Source organism: Poromitra crassiceps (genome assembly GCF_964638095.1).
Source record: "Poromitra crassiceps genome assembly, chromosome: 17".
Classification (NCBI taxonomy): domain Eukaryota; kingdom Metazoa; phylum Chordata; class Actinopteri; order Beryciformes; family Melamphaidae; genus Poromitra; species Poromitra crassiceps.
This window is the reverse complement of record NC_139635.1, coordinates 32,803,897-32,813,896: the sequence shown is the minus strand read 5'-3', so window position 1 is coordinate 32,813,896 and position 10,000 is coordinate 32,803,897. Positions and strand designations below refer to the sequence as shown.

Below are 10,000 nucleotides of genomic sequence, written 5' to 3'. Positions count from 1 at the left end.
ATAGAGTGAAAGAGAGGAATTGTTTTGGTTTATTTCGCTAAACTGGTTTGTAAAGAGAGGAGAGCGTGGTGCAGATTCACAGAGGATATTTGGGAACATGCATGCTGCACGCTAACCAGAGGTGAGTCATACCATCGTCCTTATAGGCTATTATATGACTTATGCATTGACTAGCTCTACTGTATAGCTGCCAGGGTTAGGGGTTCGATTCCCACATATAGACTAGTAAAATATATGCAGTATGCTCCTGTGCTGCGCTTTGGATAAAAACATATCCATCAAATGCCATTGTGTTAATAGGCTCAATAGACTATTCGTTTCCGTTTGAATTTGTGTCTTTTTCTCCTTCACCAAATCCAAAGACAATGAAGTTGAGTGTCTTTGAAAAGGTAGCAGGCTGTGACATTGGCCTTGCTTGCCAATTAGTTCTTCTCAGCGTTTGCGTTCCTCTTGGGAGGACCCATTCACAAGGTAATTAACTGACAACAACCTTCAAAAGATCAGTAACTACTCTCATTGTTTATGCCTTTGTTTTGCTTTTAGGCTATAGGAAATATGCTGACATTGCCATTTGAAGAACCGCATATGATGTGTGAGCCACGGTTTGGTGCCAATTACCCCCGCGAAAGCTTAGCTGACAGCCTGGAGCAGGACAGCCGACACATGGAGGAGATGTCCAACTCAGACATGAGGGACGGCGACGACGACATCTCGGACAGAGAGGAGGAGGAGAGAGAGGACGAGCCGGATGAGAACGGTCTTCCCAAAAAGCGCGGGCCGAGGAAAAAGAAGTCCAAGGGGAAGCATGAGAGGGTCAAGGTGCGGCGCCAGGAAGCCAACGCCCGAGAACGCAGCCGGATGCACGGGTTAAACGCGGCGCTGGAGAGCCTGCGAAAGGTGGTGCCGTGCTACTCCAAAACTCAGAAACTGTCCAAGATCGAGACTCTCAGACTGGCGAAAAATTACATCTGGGCCCTGTCAGAGACGCTGAGCGCAGGGAAGAGGCCGGACCTCCTCGCCTTCGTGCAGACCTTGTGCAAAGGATTATCTCAGCCCACCACCAACTTGGTGGCCGGCTGTTTGCAGCTCAACGCCAGAAATTTCTTCACAGACCAGAACGGGGAGGTCATGTTCTCCGGCAGGTCGCCATACGACGCCATGTACTCCTACCCCGGCTCCGATGTCAACACGCCCCCGGGCCACAGCAGCAGCACCTTGGACAGCAGCGCCAAGCCGTTCCGGCACTACAGCTACAGCGGCGCGTATGAACCGTACTACGAGAACGCGTCCCCCGAGAGCGGGAGTCCGCATTTCGACGGCCAGCTGAGCCCCCCGATGAACTTCAACGGGATTTTCTCCCTAAAACACGACGATCCGTCCGACTATGGCAAGAGCGGCCACTATGGCATGCGCTACTGCAGTGCGCCAGGACGCACGGCTCTTGCGCACAACTCCATGTACCGAGTCTCCCCAGAGGGCCGTTTCCCCTACGACCTGCACCTCCGCAGCCAGTCCTTCCAAGCACAGGGGGAAATTAATGGCTCTTTCCACAATTAATCAATTAATCAACTGGACGAATTTCAAGTTTAGAAAATGTTGCAATTCCCCCCCACATATGTGGAGAATGGAAATGGACTCCATGACACATTGATGCACTACAAAAATGTCCAGCAAGTGATCATTACCATATTTAGTCTTACATTTTCTTCGAAACAAGAGAAAAAAATGCTGCCAATAGGGTGAGATGATTTCACTTGTTCTGGTGCAGTTGAGTTTTGTGTCAAAGTCTTGAAACTATAGAATAATGCAGTCAGTGGACACTGGACAGTCGAGTAAAGAGAATTCTTGAAACAAGTTGCATTGGAAGCAAGGTAAATTATCTCAACCCGATGGCAGATCTTCCCCTTGTTTTAAGAAAATTGACATTTTAAGACACAATGATAGCTATTCTTTTTTGCAGTGCATGAAAACCACATCAACTAGCCTACAGAATGTTTTTTCCCCTTTTATTTGCTTTTTTGCTGCAGCTAGTGAGCAATTTATTTAGCACTCACTTTATTCATCTAATTTATTTTGGGGGTATTTAATTTTGTTTGTTCACGTCAAATAGGCTATTGCAGAAATCAGTCATGGTGTGAGCTAAGATTGACAGTTTATTTGATTTTGTGATCGTTTAATTAGGCTTCATAATAATCGTTAAAGATTAGTATTTTCATGGCAAACTAAATAAAATCAGCCAACCGAATTATTGGAGATGAAGAATAAAGACGCTTCACTTTATCAGGGAACTTCATTGATTTGCATTTGTTCAGACATGATTGGAGTTACAGTAAAATACTTTCAATCTGTTAGCAATAAAGGTAAATTGAGCTATGCAAAGCAGCCCAATGCAATCTTTGCTTAGAAAATAATATAAATACATATAGGCTATATATCCCCTTCCCGTCAGTCTCATAATAACATAATTCAAATTAAAACGATAACGTTACAATTAATAAAGATTGCTCTTCCTATTAGCCATTTTGGAGACATGCATGTGATAGAGACCTTGATGGTGATGTCATCGATTTGGTCCTATAAATACAGGAAGTTGTGGACTGTTGTGGAAAAAAGCTCAAGAACACAATGCATTTGTATTTGAAGTAAATAGTGTGGTAACGAGGTGAATGTAAATTATTATTGTATTTATTTAAACTTATTTATTATAAGTCCGTACATTTGAATGTGGATAATATATTACAAAAAAAAATCAGATGATGTAAATTCAACAGTGTTACTTTTATGTAAAATTCCATGGATTTGAACTTTGTTTATGTTGCATATATTTCACCACAGTAGGCTCTATAGGCTATTATTGAATTGACATAAAGGAGGGAAATCATTGAGGAGAACAGCCTATTTTAAAATAATATGAATCTGAACAAAATGCCTTATTAGGAGTTGACAAACACCAATTATGCAACGACATGAAAGTTTTGGATGGTCTGATCCGTCCATGAACTTTTTACAGCAACACGTCATTGTTCCTGAAGAGGAAACTGTGATGCAATTGTATTTCTGCACATTACTGGTGACTGTCTGTACTCATAAACTCTGTTGATTTTGTAACTTAATTATTGCAAATCTCTTTCTTTTTCTTTTTTTTTGCAGTAGATGCATGCACAATTGCACACACACACACACACACACACACACACACACACACACACACACACACACACACACACACACACACACACACACACACACACACACACACATTTCAAAACACTCGTTATGGATCGGAATATTCTAATGTTTTTCCTTGTTTTGTGATGTGTTTAAAAGAGGCTATTCAGCATTCCGTGAAAATTATGACAGGAGACAGCAATTAAGAGCATTTTTGTTGCCAAAATAAATCAAAATAAAACGCTCCATAGCATTTTTTCCCTTTTTTATTATCCCGTAACAATCCAACATAACTTCTGAAGTTTGTGATGACGAGGCAGGAAACAGCATATTAACTAACAATACAATGTGCTAAAACATTTAGAGCCTGAGCAGACATTATAAGCCTCTAGAAACCCAACCAATGCCTTAAGAACATATAGGTTCACATTGGCCAAATCCTTTCATGATTAATTCTGGTGATTTTCCACAACGGTGCCAACCGTTTTGGATGATTTGTACAAGTGAATGGGGTTAACAAACAAAGGCTAAAATCAAATCTTCATCATATAGCCACTGGCGTTTACTACTATATGCAAACTTAAGAAATTATTGATACATTATGAAAGAGGTCTGTCGCTATAAATTAATTTAATTTAAGTTGATCAGATGGCTGATTGGTGACCGAAATGCCCGTGAGGAGTTGGATGTCAGCCAGAGAAGACAGACTGTCGGTCCCACTCTACCCAGTCTGAGGAGGAAAATGGAACTGGTAGCCATAGCCTATCCTGCAGAGAATATCCTTTTCCCCCCTTCGTTTTTCTTTCTTTTTCTTTCTTTCTTTTTTTTTTCGGGGGGGGGGGGGGGGGCGGGCGGGGGGGGGCACCGTTTGGTCGAAAAATGCTACCGTGTGTTCTTAAAAAAGGCATGCTTATTTTTAGGGCATGGGCATATTTTCTCTCTTCGATTCAAAATATCAAGAAATATCAGAAATATCGCATACAAAATAAATATAAATAAAGTATGCAGCATCAAGTTAAATAAAGGAAAAAAAATGCATTAATTGATTTGTGTTGTATTGTCCTGTGATCATCACTATAGTCAGCTTCCATGCATTTTTCCTGCTGTTAAAACGTATTCATGCCTGTTTGTCCTTGATGCCCTTGAACCTTAGTGATTGCTGAATGAATAAGAACAATTGAAAACGTGTAACTTTATAATATTTTGCATCAGTGTCTGACTCTTTGAAGATTTGGAAATTGTATCATTAAATAGAAGACTTACATGCAATTATAGACACCAAGGAAGAGTGTGTTCCTGAGCACCTGTAGGGCATCAGATGTTTTTGCATACCCCCCACACACACTCTCTCATTCACTCAAACACACACACGTCCATCCGTCCATCCATTCGTTTGCTCACTCACTCACTTGCTCACTTCCTCATTAATTCCCTCCCTCCCTCCCTCCCTCCCTCCCTCCCTCCCTCACTCACTCACTCACTCACTCACTCACTCACTCACTCACTCACTCATTCACTCACTCACTCACTCACTCACTCACTCACTCACTCACTCACTCATTCACTCACTCACTCACTCACTCACTCACTCACTCACTCACTCACTCATTCACTCACTCATTCACTCACTCACTCACTCACTCATTCACTCACTCATTCACTCACTCACTCACTCACTCACTCACTCACTCATTCACTCACTCATTCACTCACTCACTCACTCACTCACTCACTCACTCACTCACTCACGCACTCACTCACTCACTCACTCACTCACTCACTCAATGCACTGAAGATGCCCTGTGCAGCTTTGTTGGTCTCTTTACATCATTTTTATTTTATTTTTTATTTCTTTTACAATTAAATTGTATACCCATTTTATGAATTCACTTTGAAAAGTAGCAGCAAAAGACTATAGTCAACATTATAATGTTATATGCTTAAGATAATGAAAATGTTAATGTTTGGCTTGTCATGATTTGTGACAGTTCATGCCACTTCTGCTGATAAAAGTGAAAACATTTATTAGATTAGACTGTCATCTTCATCTTAGGAGCATAATAAAAGTCTATGCCTGCAGTATTACACCTGCACTGACTTTGCTATTATTACCTAATCAAATATTATACAAAACAAGTTGGAAGAACTTTGCTGAGGTTATGTGAGAAATATTAGGCAATCAACATGCTGATGTATTTAGGCTACATTTAGGACATCCATTATTATCCCATCCATATAGGCCAGGCTAACATTCGTTCCTTTGGTGTCGAAGCTGTTAGTATGGCCAGTTGGCAGAGAAACAAACTTATCCAAAAACAAGTTTACTTGAGCCTATAGGTGGACTTTTCCGAATTGCTTAGTTGTTCCGGAGTTCAACCAACCAGAAGAAAATCCCAATGTCTGCTCATGCGAGTCTGAGAAAAACAACGAATAGAAAACAATCGAAAATATTTTAAATTAAATCATAATCTAAAGTCACATCATTGTTATCAGATTTGTTGCTTAATTTCAAATGATGTCTGAATAGGAAATTAAATCTTGTAAACAAGTAAATTCAGTCCTAATTTAAATATGCAGTGCTAAAATAGTAAAGAAAAGGACCAGAAAACACCAGTTTGTCTAACAGGATAAATACACCAGCTTCCCAAATGGTGGTCGTGATTAGACAAACCGAAATATCAGGCTGCATACAATGTCTCACATCATACAGCTGAGGGGCTTATTTTTCTCTGTGGATGCTGCAAAAACTCTTGATAAAACAGCAAATCATGTTTTTGGGCTCGCCTCTTGATAAGCAAACAAATGTCAACAGATTTTGTGAAATCACTTTCCAACACTGAGCAAGGGATAGCTGGGAGATTCACTAATTCTGGGCATTCAGAAAATGTAACTCTCTCTCTCTCTCTCTCTCTCTCTCTCTCTCTGCTGTTTTACTTATACATTTGGAACATTGTCTGAATTAGTGGTTCTCAATGTGGGGTCCGTGGACCACCAGTGGTCCTTGGGCGGGTTCCAGGGGGTGCCCAGCAAATCGATGAAGTACTCAACTTCAACATTATTTCATTTACAAGAAGTTAACACAAATAGCAGATTGCAGAATGACTGTTTCAGTCATTTCACTATCCCTCTACCTGCAATAAATATAGTCTTGTAATTCTGTACAAAATCATATCCAACAATACAAATATTTACAGATTGAGACAACATCTCAGTGGGGAACTGTACATGTATTAATTTTTGGGGCGGCTTTTTGGGGCGGCTTTAGCTCAGGAGGTAGAGCGGGTCGGCCAATGACGCAAGGGTTGGCGGTTCGATCCCCGCTCCCTCCCAGCTGCCGTCGCTGTGTCCCTGGGCAAGACACTTAACCCTCCTTGCTCCCGATGGTGTGTAGGCACCCTGCGCGGCAGCCTGCCGCCATTGGTGTATGAATGGGTGAATGTAGACTATCTACTCATTGTAAAGCGCTTTGGATAAAAGCGCTATATAAATGCAGACCATTTACCATTTACCATTAATGGGGGTCCTAATGTGCGCTAATAAATGGTAAATGGACTGCATTTATATAGCGCTTTGACTACCCTCCACTCAAAGCACTTTACAACACATGCCTCCATTCACCCATTCAACAGACTAATGGCGGCAAGCTACCACACAGGGTGCTGGCACCACCATCGGGAGCAATTTGGGGTTCAGTATCTTGCCCAAAGACACTCCGACATGCAGACTGGAGGAGCCGGGGATCGATCCACCGACCTCCTGATGGACAACCCGCTCTACCTCCTGAGCCACAGCCGGCCCTCAATAGGGGGCCCTTGATATGAATCAGTCGTGTAAATGGCTCAAATGTTTGTATGTAAAATGTCATATAGAGAAGAAATGTTCAAAACATAAGAATTGGTGATGATCCATCTCATCTGCCTTCATTCCCTCACTCACTCTCTCTCTCATGTCAGATTCATAGCCTTCCTCTGTCTCATCATGAGGACTGGTGTGTGTGTGTGTGTGTGTGTGTGTGTGTGTGTGTGTGTGTGTGTGTGTGTGTGTGTGTGTGTGTGGGGAGGGGGGGGTCCCTTTGGAGCCCTAAAAGCACCCTGTTTACCCCCCACCCCACACCCCACCACCAGCCCTCATTTGTCCCACTCACTAACATCCTCATCTTGTCTCGTTACTGCTTTTTCTGCCAGGCTTAGTCCTGTGTGTGTGTGTGTGTGTGTGTGTGTGTGTGTGTGTGTGTGTGTGTGTGTGTGCGTGCGTGCGTGCGTGCGTGCGTGCGTGCGTGCGTGCGTGCGTGTGTGCGTGTGTGTATGTGTGCGTGTGCGTGTGCGTGTGCGCGCGGTGCGTGTGTGTTGTGTGTGGAGGGGAGAGGAGGGGACTCAAATCCCTTAAGGGGAGTTAAGGAGGGAGAGGAGGTGCGTGTGTATGTGCGTGTGTGTGTGTGTGTGGGGGGGGGGGGGGGGGGTTGGGGGGTTGTTGCGTGTCCATGGGGTGGGGTGCAGCAGTTTAGCGCAGGGTCAAACGTGTACACGTATCCCTACATTCATGCAGCTCATTAGGCCTAGAGAAGAGAGAGGGAGGGAGGGAGTGAGAGAGAGAGGGGGAGAGAGAGAGGGGGAGAGAGAGACAGAGGGAGGGAGAGAGAGAGAGAGAGAGCATATGGCCTGGCTCTGTGTGGGAGGTGAAGGACAAGAGATGGGGGATATGTGGTATGGAGGGATGCATTTGCAATCATAGACTCGGTGCGATAATTAGTGGAAAAACAAACATTACATTTCAAGTTATAGAAAAAAGATAGAATATAATATTCTTTACAGATCCCTTGTTGAGGAACACGTTGAAAAGGTTCAGCACAGTTACCTATATACAGTATACTGAGTCACTGCACTGATCAGAAATGCATAACAAAAACAAAGACAAAAACAAAGAAACAGATTTATATATTCATATTACACCCCTATAGAATTTATCGTAGTCGGGAGCATTTCCAAAATGTCTGAAATCTGAGCACCAGTCAAGAAAAATGAAAATAATGTGCCTGGCCGTGTCGGGCAAGCGTCCCCAAAATTTGTGCCATTCCCGAAGCCCCAGATGGTGTGGGATGGGAAACGATCCCCCATTAAATTCCTAATAATCATTTCTCCTGCGGAATGGGGGGTGGGGGGTGCGAGTGTGCGTGTGTGTGTGTGTGTGTGTGTGTGTGTGTGTGTGTGTGTGTGTGTGTGTGTGTGTGTGTGTGGCGGCTGAGAAGTGAGAGTGAGAGTGCGAGTGCGGTGGGGTTGGTGGGTGAGGGGAGTAGAGGGATTTGGTGTTTTAATTAGACAGATTTAAGGAGCTATGAAACCCCCCTCAATATGTGTGTGTTTCTGCAAGTGTGTGTGTGTGTGTATGTGTGCGTGCGTCTGTCTGTATGTGTGTGTGTGTGTGTGTGTGTGTGTGTGTGTGTGTGTGTGTGTGTGTGTGTGTGTGTGTGTGTGTGTGTGAGCGTGCGTGCGTGTGTGTGAAAAAATGTGCGGTCACGACGGGGCTGATGCTGCTGCGGAGGAGGCCTGACACCCCAGCACTATGGGCCAGGATCTCATTAACGTGTCAGATTGGTGGATCAGTCTGTCTGGCAGCCAGCCCGGACCTCTCATAGGAAGTGCTTTCTCTCTATCTCTGAACTTGGCTCCGAAAGGTTAGAGAGAGGAGAGAAGAGGAGAGGAGAGGAGAGGAGAGGAGAGGAGAGGAGAGGAGAGGAGAGGAGAGGAGAGGAGAGGAGAGGAGAGTGGACGGGGAGGAGAGGAGAGGAGAGAGCAGAGGGGAGGAGAGAGTGGAGGGGGGAGGAGAAGAGTGGGAAGGGGAGAGCGGAAGGTAGAGGAGAAGAGTGGGAAGAGGAGAGGAGAGCGGAGGATAGGAGAGGAGAGAACAGAAGAGAAGAGGGGAGAGCAGAGGAGAGGAGAGGAGAGAGCGGAGAGGAGAGGAGAGGGGAGAGGAGAGGGGATGGGAGGAGAGAGGAGAGGAGAGGAGAGGAGAGGAGAGGAGAGGAGAGGAGAGGAGAGGAGAGGAGAGGAGAGGAGAGGAGAGGAGAGGAGAGGAGAGGAGAGGAGAGGAGAGGAGAGGAGAGGCATTCATTATATTATTTGGTCAGATTGGATAAATATTGGTAAAGGATTTTCTTTGAAGAGTGGCTCTTATGCATTGGGGATATTGGGCTGCGATATTGAGTGGCAATGATTGAGTTAGGAATAGGGAGCACTCAGTGATGGTAGAGTACTGAACATCTACACTCAGGTAGTACAGGGCACAGTGGCGCAGTGGTAGCACTGTCGCCTGGCAGCAAGAAGGTCCTGGGTTCAATTCCCGCCTGTGGGCGCTGAGGGTGTCCCCCCGTTCCCATGTCATCAGAGCCTCAGCCTATGGACCAGGTGGGGTCATCCATAGGGCCTTTCTGTGTGGAGTTTGCATGTTCTCCCTGTGCTCCATCTTTTGTGTTTTTTTATATGTGCATTGCTTTGCTGCTTGTTTTTTCGATTATTTTTTTGTAAAGCACCTTGAATTGCCTTGTGTATGAAAGGTGCTATATAAATAAAATTTGACTTGACTTGACTTGACTCCATCTGAGATTTCCTCCAGATAAACCCCCCAAGCTAAAAGAAAGTACAATTACTCCCATAAATAATGACTCAAGTAGCTAATGGATCCATTTAAATAAACAAATAAACATCATTCCATTGTCTTATGCTCATTCTGTTGGTCTGACAGTGACAAAAAAGCATCATAATCTCACTTGGCACCTGTTTGGGTGCTGGAGAGCAACGGCAATCAAACAGTTGTCCCAAACTATTCTGTCTCAATC

At 44.2% G+C, this 10,000-nt stretch overlaps 2 protein-coding genes across 2 annotated transcripts in view; both read left to right on the top strand.

The window, feature by feature from the left end:
* The window catches only part of LOC310792079 (uncharacterized protein), a gene marked incomplete at its 5' end in the record, with an annotated part of 244,501 nt that overhangs the window by 140,746 nt on the left and 93,755 nt on the right, over nt 1–10,000 (top strand).
* On the top strand, nt 556–1,557 carry neurod6b (neuronal differentiation 6b; the record flags this gene model as incomplete). Its single annotated transcript, XM_083653802.1, has 1 exon — nt 556–1,557. One exon carries the CDS (start codon nt 556–558, stop codon nt 1,555–1,557), a length of 1,002 nt encoding a protein of 333 aa, XP_083509928.1.